Source organism: Bufo gargarizans, chromosome 10 (genome assembly GCF_014858855.1).
Source record: "Bufo gargarizans isolate SCDJY-AF-19 chromosome 10, ASM1485885v1, whole genome shotgun sequence".
Lineage (NCBI taxonomy): Eukaryota > Metazoa > Chordata > Amphibia > Anura > Bufonidae > Bufo > Bufo gargarizans.
The window spans coordinates 123,381,382-123,395,438 of NC_058089.1; the positions used below are offsets into that span (position 1 = coordinate 123,381,382).

Genomic DNA, 14,057 nt, shown 5'->3' on the forward strand with positions numbered 1-14,057 from the left:
TGCAGACTGTGCAGTGTACCCCGTCTCTGCAGACTGTGCAGTGTACCCCCTGTCTCTGCAGACTGTGCAGTGTACCCCCTTCTCCGCAGACTGTGCAGTGTACCCCCTTCTCCGCAGACTGTGCAGTGTACCCCCTTCTCCGCAGACTGTGCAGTGTACCCCCTTCTCCGCAGACTGTGCAGTGTACCCTCTTCTCCACAGACTGTGCAGTGTACCCCCTTCTCCGCAGACTGTGCAGTGTACCCCCTTCTCCGCAGACTGTGCAGTGTACCCCCTTCTCCGCAGACTGTGCAGTGTACCCCCTTCTCCGCAGACTGTGCAGTGTACCCCCTTCTCAGCAGACTGTGCAGTGTACCCCCTTCTCTGCAGACTGTGCAGTGTACCCCCTTCTCTGCAGACTGTGCAGTGTACCCCCTTCTCCGCAGACTGTGCAGTGTACCCCCTTCTCAGCAGACTGTGCAGTGTACCCTCTTCTCTGCAGACTGTGCAGTGTACCCCTGTCTCTGCAGACTGTGCAGTGTACCCCCTTCTCAGCAGACTGTGCAGTGTACCCCCTGTCTCTGCAGACTGTGCAGTGTACCCCCTGTCTCTGCAGACTGTGCAGTGTACCCCCTGTCTCTGCAGACTGTGCAGTGTACCCCCTTCTCCGCAGACTGTGCAGTGTACCCCCTTCTCCGCAGACTGTGCAGTGTACCCCCTTCTCCGCAGACTGTGCAGTGTACCCTCTTCTCCGCAGACTGTGCAGTGTACCCCCTTCTCCGCAGACTGTGCAGTGTACCCCCTTCTCCGCAGACTGTGCAGTGTACCCCTTCTCCGCAGACTGTGCAGTGTACCCCCTTCTCCGCAGACTGTGCAGTGTACCCCCTTCTCCGCAGACTGTGCAGTGTACCCACTTCTCCGGAGACTGTGCAGTGTACCCTCTTTTCCGCAGACTGTGCAGTGTACCCCCTTCTCTGCAGACTGTGCAGTGTACCCTCTTCTCCGCAGACTGTGCAGTGTACCCTCTTCTCCGCAGACTGTGCAGTGTACTCTCTTTTCCGCAGACTGTGCAGTGTACCCACTTCTCTGGGGACTGTGCAGTGTACCCTCTTCTCCACAGACTGTGCAGTGTACTCTCTTTTCCGCAGACTGTGCAGTGTACCCCCTTCTCCGCAGTCTGTGCAGTGTACCTCCTCCCCAGACTGTTCAGTGTATCTCCTTCTCCGCAGACTGTGCAGTGTATCTCCTCCCCAGACTGTGCAGTGTACCCCCTTCTTCTCTGCAGACTGTGCAGTGTACCCCCTTCTCCGCAGACTGTGCAGTGTACCCCCTTCTCCGCAGACTGTGCAGTGTACCCCCTTCTCTGCAGACTGTGCAGTGTACCCTCTTTTCCGCAGACTGTGCAGTGTACCCCCTTCTCTGCAGACTGTGCAGTGTACCCTCTTCTCCGCAGACTGTGCAGTGTACCCCTGTCTCTGCAGACTGTGCAGTGTACCCTCTTCTCCGCAGACTGTGCAGTGTACCCCTGTCTCTGCAGACTGTGCAGTGTACCCTCTTTTCCGCAGACTGTGCAGTGTACCCCCTTCTCAGCAGACTGTGCAGTGTACCCCCTGTCTCTGCAGACTGTGCAGTGTACCCCCTGTCTCTGCAGACTGTGCAGTGTACCCCCTGTCTCTGCAGACTGTGCAGTGTACCCCCTTCTCCGCAGACTGGGCAGTGTACCCCCTTCTCCGCAGACTGTGCAGTGTACCCCCTTCTCCGCAGACTGTGCAGTGTACCCCCTTCTCCGCAGACTGTGCAGTGTACCCCCTTCTCCGCAGACTGTGCAGTGTACCCCCTTCTCCGCAGACTGGGCAGTGTACCCCCTTCTCCGCAGACTGTGCAGTGTACCCTCTTCTCCGCAGACTGTGCAGTGTACCCCCTTCTCCGCAGACTGTGCAGTGTACCCCCTTCTCCGCAGACTGTGCAGTGTACCCCCTTCTCCGCAGACTGTGCAGTGTACCCACTTCTCTGGAGACTGTGCAGTGTACCCTCTTTTCCGCAGACTGTGCAGTGTACCCCCTTCTCTGCAGACTGTGCAGTGTACCCTCTTCTCCGCAGACTGTGCAGTGTACTCTCTTTTCTGCAGACTGTGCAGTGTACCCACTTCTCCGGAGACTGTGCAGTGTACCCTCTTCTCCGCAGACTGTGCAGTGTACTCTCTTTTCCGCAGACTGTGCAGTGTACTCTCTTTTCCGCAGACTGTGCAGTGTACCCCCTTCTCTGCAGACTGTGCAGTGTACCCCCTTCTCCGCAGACTGTGCAGTGTACCCCCTTCTCCGCAGACTGTGCAGTGTACCCCCTTCTCCGCAGACTGTGCAGTGTACCCCTGTCTCTGCAGACTGTGTAGTGTGACCCCCCACCCCTGCAGACAGAGCTGTGTTGTCCTTTGCATTGTTGGTGTCAGTCTGAGACTCCCCTCCTCCTCTTCCTCCTCCTTCTGCAAACATTAACAAAGGTTCTTTTCTCCTCCAGCTTCAGTGCCCGGATCACCCTGGAGGATCAGTCACCATGTCCCTGGTGTTCCTGCTGCTGCTTCTGCATGGTATGTGCCGTTCCCCTGAGACCCCTCCACCTGTTCCTCAAATTGCATGCACCCCTAATAATGTCCATCCACTTACACCCAGAACACTGCCCCCTGCAGTCCATCTAATGCCCCCTGCACTTACACCCAGAACACTGCCCCCTGCAGTCCATCTAATGCCCCCTGCACTTACACCCAGAACACTGCCCCCTGCAGTCCATCTAATGCCCCCTGCACTTACACCCAGAACACTGCCCCCTGCAGTCCATCTAATGCCCCCTGCACTTACACCCAGAACACTGCCCCCTGCAGTCCATCTAATGCCCCCTGCACTTACACCCAGAACACTGCCCCCTGCAGTCCATCTAATGCCCCCTGCACTTACACCCAGAACACTGCCCCCTGCAGTCCATCTAATGCCTCCTGCACTTACACCCAGAACACTGCCCCCTGCAGTCCATCTAATGCCCCCTGCACTTACACCCAGAACACTGCCCCCTGCAGTCCATCTAATGCCCCCTGCACTTACACCCAGAACACTGCCCCCTGCAGTCCATCTAATGCCCCCTGCACTTACACCCAGAACACTGCCCCCTGCAGTCCATCTAATGCCTCCTGCACTTACACCCAGAACACTGCCCCCTGCAGTCCATCTAATGCCCCCTGCACTTACACCCAGAACACTGCCCCCTGCAGTCCATCTAATGCCCCCTGCACTTACACCCAGAACACTGCCCCCTGCAGTCCATCTAATGCCCCCAGAATCCTGCCTGTCTCCTATGAAAGTGTCTTTTGAGCTGTGTATCTACTCCTATCATGTGTGACACATAGTTACACAGTTACATAGTTAATACGGTTGAAAAAAGACCATAAGTCCCTCAAATTCAACCAAGGGATCGGTGGGGACGCGAATCCCAGAAGGAAGTCAGACTTGGATTTCTACACGTTTCCATCAGCATTAATGTTTTTTACTTTTAAGAATTCATCTAACCCCTTTATAAACCCGTCCCCTGTCCCTGCAGTGACCACGTCCTGAGGACGTCTATTCCACAGATTCTCCGTTCTTGCAGTAAAGAAGCTTTGACGCTTCTGGAGACTGAAGTATTTCTTCTCCGGTCGGAGGCAGCGCCCCTCTCGTCTTCTGAGGGCATTTTACATGGAACAGCTTTTCACTGTATTTTGTGTACGGCCCATTTATATACTTGTACAGGTTAATCCCGTCCCCCCTTAGACGTCTCTTCTCACAACTAAATACATTCAATTATTTTAATCTTTCTTCATAACTAAGACCCTCCGGGCCCCTTATCAGTTTAGTCGCTCTCCTCTGTACTCTCTCCAGCTCCAGGGCCTCCTTTCTGTGGACTGGTGCCCAGAACTGGACTGCATATTCCAGAGGAGGCCGCATCAGCGCTTTGATACTGTCTGCTGTATCTAATCCTATCATGTGTGATACTGTCTGCTGTATCTAATCCTAACATGTGATATACTATCTACTGTATCTAATCCTAACATGTGTGATACTGTTATCTGTATCTAATCCTATCATGTGTGATACAGTCTGCTGTATCTAATCCTAACATGTGATATACTATCTACTGTATCTAATCCTAACATGTATGATACTGTCTGCTGTATCTAATCCTAACATGTGATATACTATCTTCTGTATCTAATCCTATCATGCGTGATACAGTCTGCTGTATCTAATCCTAACATGTGATATACTATCTTCTGTATCTAATCCTATCATGTGTGATACTGTCCGCTGTATCTAATCCTAACATGTGATATACTATCTTCTGTATCTAATCCTATCATGTGTGATACAGTCTGGTGTATCTAATCCTAACATGTGATATACTATCTTCTGTATCTAATCCTAACATGTGTGATACAGTCTGCTGTATCTAATCCTAACATGTGATATACTATCTACTGTATCTAATCCTATCATATGTAATACTATCTGCTGAGACACTGTATCTAATCCTATTGTGTGATACTGCCTGCTGTACCTAAACCTGTCCTATGTAATACTGTCTGCTGTATTTAATCTTATTACCGGCTCCTGTATCTAATTCTCTGATGTGATACTATCTACTTTATCTAATCCTATCATGTGTGATACCATCTGCTAAGATGCTGTATCTAATCCTATCATGTGTGATACTGTCTTGGAGAATCTAGTCCTATTATGCCTGATACTCCCTTCTGTACCGTCTCTTGTCATGTATGGTACAGTCTGTTGTATCTATTCATATATTGTGTAAAACGATACTGTATCTAATCCCATCATGTGTGATACAGTCTGCGTTATCAAATCATATCGTGTGTAAAACTGCTTGCTGTATCTAATGCTATCCTGTGTGATCCTGTCCGGGATGATGGCGCAGGACTACTCCCCCCATTCTGTGAGGCTCTGGTGCAGCATGCTGTGTCTTGTCCTTAGTCATATTGTTCTGAAACTCTGATATTTGAAGAAATTTTCTATGTCTTCTGATACATGAAACCAGACGCGGCAGAGCCGACTGTGACGCACTCACCGCCCCCCTGAACTTCGAAACACTTCTGGAGGCCACCGCCACTGCCCCAGAGAGCAGCCGCCAGGATCTCTTCCCCTACCTGCAGCCTCCATGTAATATATGTTATTAGAGGACAGAGACATCTACTCACCTCCCAGCAGTCTGTAGTCTCCTCTCCCTGCAGCCTCTATGTAATATATGTTATTAGAGGACAGAGACATCTCCTCACCTTCCAGCAGTCTGTAGTCTCCTCTCCCTGCAGCCTCTATGTAATATATGTTATTAGAGGACAGAGACATCTCCTCACCTTCCAGCAGTCTGTAGTCTCCTCTCCCTGCAGCCTCTATGTAATATATGTTATTAGAGGACAGAGACATCTCCTCACCTCCCAGCAGTCTGGACTCTGTAGTCTCCTCTCCCTGCAGCCTCTATGTAATATATGTTATTAGAGGATAGAGACATCTCCTCACCTCCCAGCAGTCTGTAGTCTCCTCTCCCTGCAGCCTCCATGTAATATATGTTATTAGAGGACAGTGACATCTCCTCACCTCCCAGCAGTCTGTAGTCTCCTCTCCCTACAACCTCCATGTAATATGTTATTAGAGGACAGAGACATCTACTCACCTCCCAGCAGTCTGTAGTCTCCTCTCCCTGCAGCCTCTATATAATATATGTTATTAGAGGACAGAGACATCTCCTCACCTTCCAGCAGTCTGTAGTCTCCTCTCCCTGCAGCCTCCATGTAATATATGTTATTAGAGGACAGAGACATCTCCTCACCTCCCAGCAGTCTGGACTCTGTAGTCTCCTCTCCCTGCAGCCTCTATGTAATATATGTTATTAGAGGACAGAGACATCTCCTCTCCTCCCTGCAGTCTGTAGTCTCCTCTCCCTGCAGCCTCTCTGTAATATGTTATTAGAGGACAGAGACATCTCCTCACCTCCCTGCAGTCTGTAGTCTCCTCTCCCCGCAGCCTCTATGTAATATATGTTATTAGAGGACAGAGACATCTCCTCACCTCCCAGCAGTCTGTAGTCTCCTCTCCCTGCAGCCTCTATGTAATATGTTATTAGAGGACAGAGACATCTCCTCTCCTCCCAGCAGTCTGTAGTCTCCTCTCCCTGCAGCCTCTATGTAATATGTTATTAGAGGACAGAGACATCTCCTCACCTCCCAGCAGTCTGTAGTCTCCTCTCCCTGCAGCCTCTATGTAATATGTTATTAGAGGACAGAGACATCTCCTCACCTCCCAGCAGTCTGTAGACTCCTCTCCTCTCGACCTGTATAACGGACACCACAGTTAGTTTTTGGCATGCTCTCATCCTTTGTGCAGTGTGAACAAGGGTTAAAGGGACCCTCATTTTCCTGAGGTGAGCCAGCACCAGTCAGACATTTGTGAGGCTTGTACATTCGCTGCCGTTCAGGTGATGAGACCCCTCCAGGGAGGGCACTGCCTGCAGAGGATTTGCTGCGTCAGGGGAATGGGAGAACTTAAAGGGGTTCTCTGCTTTGATATAAGTGAAACTTCGACTGAACGGTGTTAAGCTGGTGGATAGTTGGTCCTGCTCTGTGCTTTCACTATGCTGTGTGCTCTTGTGTTCCTCAGGGGCGGTGCCAGGTATGCGAGCGCTGTCACTGTGCGGATGGAGGAGGCAGGAGATTGGTGGAAACAACCTGCGATATTGTGGCAGCTCTGGAGAAAATACGCTGAGCGTGGTGAACACAGAGGAGGCCCTGATGGTGCGTTCTCCTCTCCTCACCTCTGGGGACATCCTCCTGCAGTCGCAGCCCGGCCCTTATACGTTCTGCGTGCACTGGGTTCCTGCCCTGCGCCTCCTCAACTTCAGCTATGGAGTGACCAAATCATGGAATGTATCGGCCAGGCCCCAGCCCAAGAGTAACCTGCCCCCGTCAGAAGCACAACCCCCATCATTCACTTGCGAGCCCAGCTACCTGCTCATCAATGTCACCATCAATGGGCAACCAGTGGGGAACTCCTGCAACTTCAGCTTCCCCCTCCAACCCAGCTACACAGGTGAGACCGCACTGATGAGGATGATAGGAGTAGTAGTAGTAAGACCCTCTTTATGTACGCTCTCTTTCTGCTTTTTCTTTCTCTTGCTATCCCTTTCTTGTTCTATTTCCTTTCTATTTTTTTTCTCTGTCTAGTTTTCTTCTCTCTGTCTCTCTCTGTTCCTTTCCTCTCTTTCTCGCTCTCTTTTTCTTTCTCCCTTCTCTTTCTATTTCATTCCCCCTCTATTTGTCTCTTTCTCTCTTTCTCGTTCTGTTTCTTTCTCTAATCTCTTTCCTTTCTCTCTATCTTTTCTCCTTTCTTCTCTTCCTCTATAATCCCAATCTCTCTTCTGTCTCCTCTCTCGCTCTCGTTCTCTCACTATTTCTCTCTGTCTTTCTTTTCTTCATTTTTTTAAATCTCAGTTCTCTTTCTCACTATTTTTCTGTCTCTCTCTCTTCTTTTTCTCTCTCCTTTCTCTCATATTCTCTTTTCACGCTTTTTCCTTCTCTCTCTGTTTTCTTTTTGTTTTTCTCTCTCTTACTTTTCTCTTTCATTCTTTATTTTTTTTTTCAATCTTTCTCTCACTCTTTATCTGTCTCTTCATTTTCCTCTCTCTCCCTTTCTTGCTCTCTTTATCTATTCCTCTCTGTTTTCCTGCCTTTTTCGCTCACTGTCTCTCTCTGGTTATGATGTGCGCTCTCTCTCTCTGGTTATGATTTGCGCTCTCTCTCTCTGGTTATGATGTGTGCTCTCTCTCTCTGGTTATGATGTGCGCTCTCTCTCTCTCTGGTTATGATGTGCGCTCTCTCTCTGGTTATAACGTGCGCTCTCTCTCTCTGATTATGATGTGTGCTCTCTCTTTCTCTCTCTGATTATGATGTGTGCAATCTCTCTCTCTCTCTGGTTATAATGTGCGCTCTCTCTCTCTCTGGTTATGATTTGCACTCTCTCTCTCTGGTTATGATGTGCGCTCTCTCTCTCTGGTTATAATGTGCGCTCTCTCTCTGGTTATGATGTGCGCTCTCTCTGGTTATGATGTGTGCTCTCTCTCTCTGGTTATGATGTGCGCTCTCTCTCTGGTTATAACGTGCGCTCTCTCTCTCTGATTATGATGTGTGCTCTCTCTCTCTGGTTATAACATGCGCTCTCTCTCTCTGGTTATGATGTGCGCTCTCTCTCTCTGGTTATAATGTGCGCTCTCTCTCTCTCTGGTTATAATGTGCGCTCTCTCTCTGGTTATGATGTGCGCTCTCTCTCTGGTTATGATGTGCACTCTCTCTCTCTCTGGTTATGATGTGCGCTCTCTCTCTCTGGTTATGATGTGCACTCTCTCTCTCTGGTTATGATGTGCGCTCTCTCTCTGGTTATGATGTGCGCTCTCTCTCTGGTTATGATGTGCACTCTCTCTCTCTCTGGTTATAATGTGCGCTCTCTCTCTGGTTATGATGTGCACTCTCTCTCTCTGGTTATGATGTGCGCTCTCTCTCTGGTTATAATGTGCGCTCTCTCTCTCTCTCTGGTTATGATGTGCGCTCCCTCTGGTTATGATGTGCGCTCTCTCTCTGGTTATGATGTGCACTCTCTCTCTCTCTGGTTATGATGTGCACTCTCTCTCTGGGTATGATGTGCGCTGTCTCTGTGGTTATGATGTGCGCTCTCTCTCTCTGGTTATGATGTGCGCTCTCTCTCTGGTTATGATGTGCACTCTCTCTCTCTCTGGTTATGATGTGCGCTCTCTCTCTCTGGTTATGATGTGCGCTGTCTCTGTGGTTATGATGTGCGCTCTCTCTCTCTCTGATTATGATGTGCGCTCTCTTTCTCTGGTTATGATGTGCGCTGTCTCTGTGGTTATGATGTGCGCTGTCTCTGTGGTTATGATGTGCGCTCTCTTTCTCTCTCTGATTATGATGTGTGCTCTCTCTTTCTCTGATTATGATGTGTGCTCTCTCTCTCTCTGGTTATGATGTGCGCTCTCTCTCTCTGGTTATGATGTGCGCTCTCTCTCTGGTTATGATGTGCGCTCTCTCTCTGGTTATGATGTGCGCTCTCTTTCTCTGGTTATGATTTGCGCTGTCTCTGTGGTTATGATGTGCGCTCTCTCTCTCTGGTTATGATGTGCGCTCTCTCTCTGGTTATGATGTGCGCTCTCTTTCTCTGATTGATGTGCGCTCTCTCTCTGGTTATGATGTGCGCTCTCTTTCTCTGGTTATGATGTGCGCTGTCTCTGTGGTTATGATGTGCTCTCTCTTGTTATGATGTGCGCTCTCTCTCTCTCTGGTTATTATGTGTGCTCTCTTTCTGGCAATGTGCGCTCTCTCTCTCTCTCTCTGGTTATGATGTGCGCTCTCTCTCTCTGGTTATGTTGTGCTCTCTCTCTCTCTGGTTATGATGTGCTCTCTCTGGTTATGATGTGCTCTCTCTCTCTGGTTATGATGTGCGCTCTCTTTCTCTGGTTATCATGTGCGCTCTCTCTTGTTATGATGTGCGCTCTCTCTCTCTGGTTATGATGTGCGCTCTCTCTCTCTCTGGTTATGATGTGCGCTCTCTCTCTCTGATTATGATGTGCGCTCTCTCTCTGGTTATGATGTGCGCTCTCTTTCTCTGATTATGATGTGCGCTCTCTCTCTGGTTATGATGGGCGCTCTCTCTCTCTTTCCGGCAATGTGCGCTCTCTCTCTCTGGTTATTATGTGTGCTCTCTCTCTCTTTCTGGCAATGTGCGCGCTCTCTCTCTCTGTCTCTGGTTATGATGTGTGCTCTCTCTCTCTGATTATGATGTGCGCTCTCTCTGGTTATGATGTGCGCTCTCTTTCTCTGATTATGACGTGCGCTCTCTCTCTGGTTATGATGTGCGCTCTCTTTCTCTGGTTATGATGTGCGCTGTCTCTGTGGTTATGATGTGCTCTCTCTTGTTATGATGTGCGCTCTCTCTCTCTGGTTATTATGTGTGCTCTCTCTCTTTCTGGCAATGTGCGCTCTCTCTCTTTCTGGCAATGTGCGCTCTCTCTCTCTCTCTCTCTCTCTGGTTACGATGAGCGCTGTCTCTCTGGCTTCACCAAGACCTCAGGTTTCCATTTCCCATCAGTCTGTGATGTCACATCTGCGAGATGTAGATTTCACAACCTCCCACACTGTCTCTTGTGGGCAGATACAAGAGGGGGTGTCTCGCCCGATTCTACACAGACAGACGCACATGGGGTGGTGGAAACAAAGTGCTTGTTCGTGTTCTGTGGGAATACAACTCCCAGCAGACTGTGTCACCCCGAGGATGGTGCCCTGAGTGTGTGCAGTGAGAGATCAGGGCACTGACGGGGGGCTGTACGAGCATAAAATATGGGGGGCTGTACCAGCATAGAAGATGGATGGGGGTCTGTGCAAGCATAGGAGGACGGGGGGCTGTGCAAGCATAGGAAGATGGGGGGCTGTGCAAGCATAGGAAGATGGGGGTCTGTGCAAGCATAGGAAGATGGGGGTCTGTGCAAGCATAGGAGGACGGGGGGCTGTGCAAGCATAGGAAGATGGGGGGCTGTGCAAGCATAGGAAGATGGGGGGCTGTGCAAGCATAGGAAGATGGGGGCTGTGCAAGCATAGGAAGATGGGGGGCTGTGCAAGCATAGGAGGACGGGGGGCTGTGCAAGCATAGGAAGATGGGGGGCTGTGCAAGCATAGGAAGATGGGGGGCTGTGCAAGCATAGGAAGATGGGGGTCTGTGCAAGCATAGGAAGATGGGGGTCTGTGCAAGCATAGGAAGATGGGGGCTGTGCAAGCATAGGAAGATGGGGGGCTGTGCAAGCATAGGAAGATGGGGGCTGTGCAAGCATAGGAAGATGGGGGGCTGTGCAAGCATAGGAAGATGGGGGGCTGTGCAAGCATAGGAGGATGGGGGCTGTGTAAGCATAGGAGTACGGGGGGCTGTGCAAGCATAGGAGGACGGGGGGCTGTGCAAGCATAGGAAGATGGGTGGCTGTGCAAGCATAGGAAGATGGGTGGCTGTGCAAGCATAGGAAGATGGGGGGCTGTGCAAGCATAGGAGGATGGGGGGCTGTGCTAGCATAGGAAGATGGGGGACTGTGCAAGCATAGGAAGATGGGGGGCTGTGCAAGCATAGGAAGATGGGGGGCTGTGCAAGAATAGGAAGATGGGGCTGTGCAAGCATAGAAGGACAGGGGTGTGTGCAAGCATAGGAGGATGAGGGGCTGTGCAAGCATAGGAAGATGGGGGGCTGTGCAAGCATAGGAGGATGGGGGGCTGTGTAAGCATAGGAAGATGAGGGGCTTTGCAAGCATAGGAAGATGGGGGCTTTGCAAGCATAGGAAGATGGGGGGCAGTGCGAGCGTGGGACAGGGGCTGTGTGACGGTAGGAGAACGGGGGGCTGTGTGACGGTAGGAGGATGGGGGGCTGTGTTACAGTAGGAGGACGGGGGCTGTGTTACCGTAGGAGGACAGGGGGCTGTGCAAGCATAGGAGGACGGGGCTGTGTGACGGTAGGAGGATGGGGGGGCTGTGTGACGGTAGGAGGATGGGGGGCTGTGTTACCGTAGTAGGACGGGGGCTGTGTTACTGTAGGAGGATGGGGAGCTGTGTTACCGTAGGAGGACGGGGGGCTGTGCAAGCATAGGAGGACGGGGGGCTGTGTTACCGTAGGAGGATGGGGGGCTGTGCAAGCATAGGAGGACGGGGGGCTGTGCAAGCATAGGAGGACGGGGGGCTGTGTTACCTTAGGAGGATGGGGGGGCTATGTGATTTGCCTATATTGTACTCAATATGCCGGTCGCTTCTTCCTCTCCTGCAGCTGAGTTGATGGAATTTCTGTTATCTGGAGCCGCCCTCGCACCAGGGTCTTGTGTGTGGTACACAGGGCTCTGGGCACAGGGGCTCACACTCTAATAAATCCACACACAATAACATCCATGATGTAGTGGCCTCCCAGCAGCACAGATAATTTCAGGAAAACAGTGAGAAGAATGGGGGTGAGTACACGTGGCCATACATGTAAGCAGGGAGAGAACAGAGTTGTGTATTGGGGGAGGGGTCTGCAGGCTGTGTGTACCATCAAAGGCGCTGCCGATCCACTATCATCATGTGTGACACCAGTGGGAGAGGCTGAAGGAAGGCGAGGGATGGGCTGAAGGAAGGCAGGGGAGGGATTGAGTGCAGGTAGGGGAGGAGCTAAAGGAAGGCAGGGAGGGAAAAAGGGCAGGCAGGGGAGGGATTGGAGGAATTAGGTTCAAGCACGGGCTTAAAGGGAACCTGTCACTGGGATTTTGTGTATAGAGCTGAGGACATGGGTTGCTAGATGGCCCCTAGCACATCCAAAATACCCAGTCCCCATAGCTCTGTGTGCTTTAATTGTGTCAAAAAAACGATTTAATACATATGCAAATGAACCTGAGATGAGTCCTGTCCCTGACTCATCTCACATACAGGACTCATCTCAGGTTAATTTGCATATGTATCGAATCAGTTTTTTTACACAATAAAAGCACACAGAGCTATGAGGACTGGGTATTGCAGATGTGCTAGCGGCCATCTAGCAACCCATGTCCGCAGCTCTATACACAAAATCCTGGTGACGGGTTCCCTTTAAAGAAGACAGGGGAGAGAACTAAGGGAAGGCAGGGGAGGAGCTAAAGGAAGGCAGGGGTGGGAAAAATGCAGTCAGGGGAGGGTCTGAAGGAAGGCTGGGGAAGGATTGAGAGCAAGCAGGGGAGGGGCTTAAGGAAGGCAGGGGAGGGGATGTCACGCTGGACAGGATACAAGATACACAGATTACAACCAAACAAGTGTCTAGGCAAGAAGCTGGGGATAAAGGTCACCTCCTGACAAATCCTTACCAGCTCTCCCTAGACTTCTATGCCCACATTCAGACCCTGAAGGTGGGAATGAACGTGTCCTCATGCCTAGGCTGAAGATTCCCTAAAATCCCTAAGATGGTGAAAGGGGGAAAGCGGCAGCCTGCTCCCTCAGAACCTGGAGGGGGCAGGCATCTCTCTAACAGCCTAGACAGACAATCACAAGAAAACAAAACCAACTTATCTTGTACTGAGCTGGAACAGCAATCCTTCCCTCCTACCTGCCTCTGAACAAAACAGAAGCTATAACCCGCACAGGACACTGGGAGTGGGCGTAATTTAAATTTATACCAACGACCCCACCCAGTGCACCTGAAGGGAGGCGGATATAGCTCAACTCCAAAACAATAACAAAAGGCTACACATGTGCTGCTAACCTAGCAGACCTCCGCACATGACCTGAGCAGGGGAGGGAAAAGTGCAGGTAGGGGAGGGGCTGAAGAAAGGCTGGGAAGGGATTGACAACAGGCAGGTGAGGGGAAAAGAGCAGGCAGGGGAAGGGCCGAAGGAAGGCAGGGGAGGGGCTGAAGGAAGAGGGGAGGGGCTGAGTGCAGGCAGGGGAGGGAAACAGGGCAGGCGGGCAGCTGAGTTCAAGCATGAGAAGAACAGAGGGCAGGCATAGGAGGGACAGGGCAGGCAATGGGGCAGGCAGGGAAGGGGCTGAGCACAGTAAGAGGGGGGACAGAGGTGAGGCAGGGGAGGCAAACAAGGCAGAAGGGAAGAGACTGAGCGCAGGAAGGGGAGGAACAGAGTGCTGGTGGGGAGGGGGGAAGGGGGCAGGTAGGGGAAGGTCTAAGTGCAGACAGGGGAACTGCTGAGCAAGGAACGGGAGGGGACAGGGCAGGAATAGGAGTGACAGAGGGCAGTCAGGGAAAGGATAGAGCAGAAGAGGAGGGATTTGGGCAGGCAGGGGAGGGGTTGATTAGATGAAAGGAGGGACAGAGCACATGAAAGGTTTCATCAGGTGACAGGGAGGGTCTATGCATCTTGGGTTCATGCTTCTGGGGATCTTGCCCCTGGGGTCCTTCTCTTGGAGGTCCTGCTTCTGGAGGTCTTGCTCCTGTGGTTCATGCTCTGACTCTTGGGAATCATGCTTCTGGAGGTCCTGTTCCTGGGGTTCATGCTCC

At 51.2% G+C, this 14,057-nt stretch overlaps 1 protein-coding gene across 1 annotated transcript in view; it reads left to right on the forward strand.

Annotated features, from left to right (window-relative positions):
- LOC122920235 (adhesion G-protein coupled receptor G1-like) overlaps positions 1–14,057 on the forward strand; it is a 28,952-nt gene that overhangs the window by 6,394 nt on the left and 8,501 nt on the right. Inside the window, exons 2-3 of the mRNA XM_044269574.1 lie at positions 2,494–2,563; positions 6,672–7,100. Of these exons, the coding sequence (XP_044125509.1) occupies positions 2,530–2,563; positions 6,672–7,100 (463 nt within the window). The 5' untranslated portion in view covers positions 2,494–2,529. The remainder of the gene's footprint in view (positions 1–2,493; positions 2,564–6,671; positions 7,101–14,057) is intronic.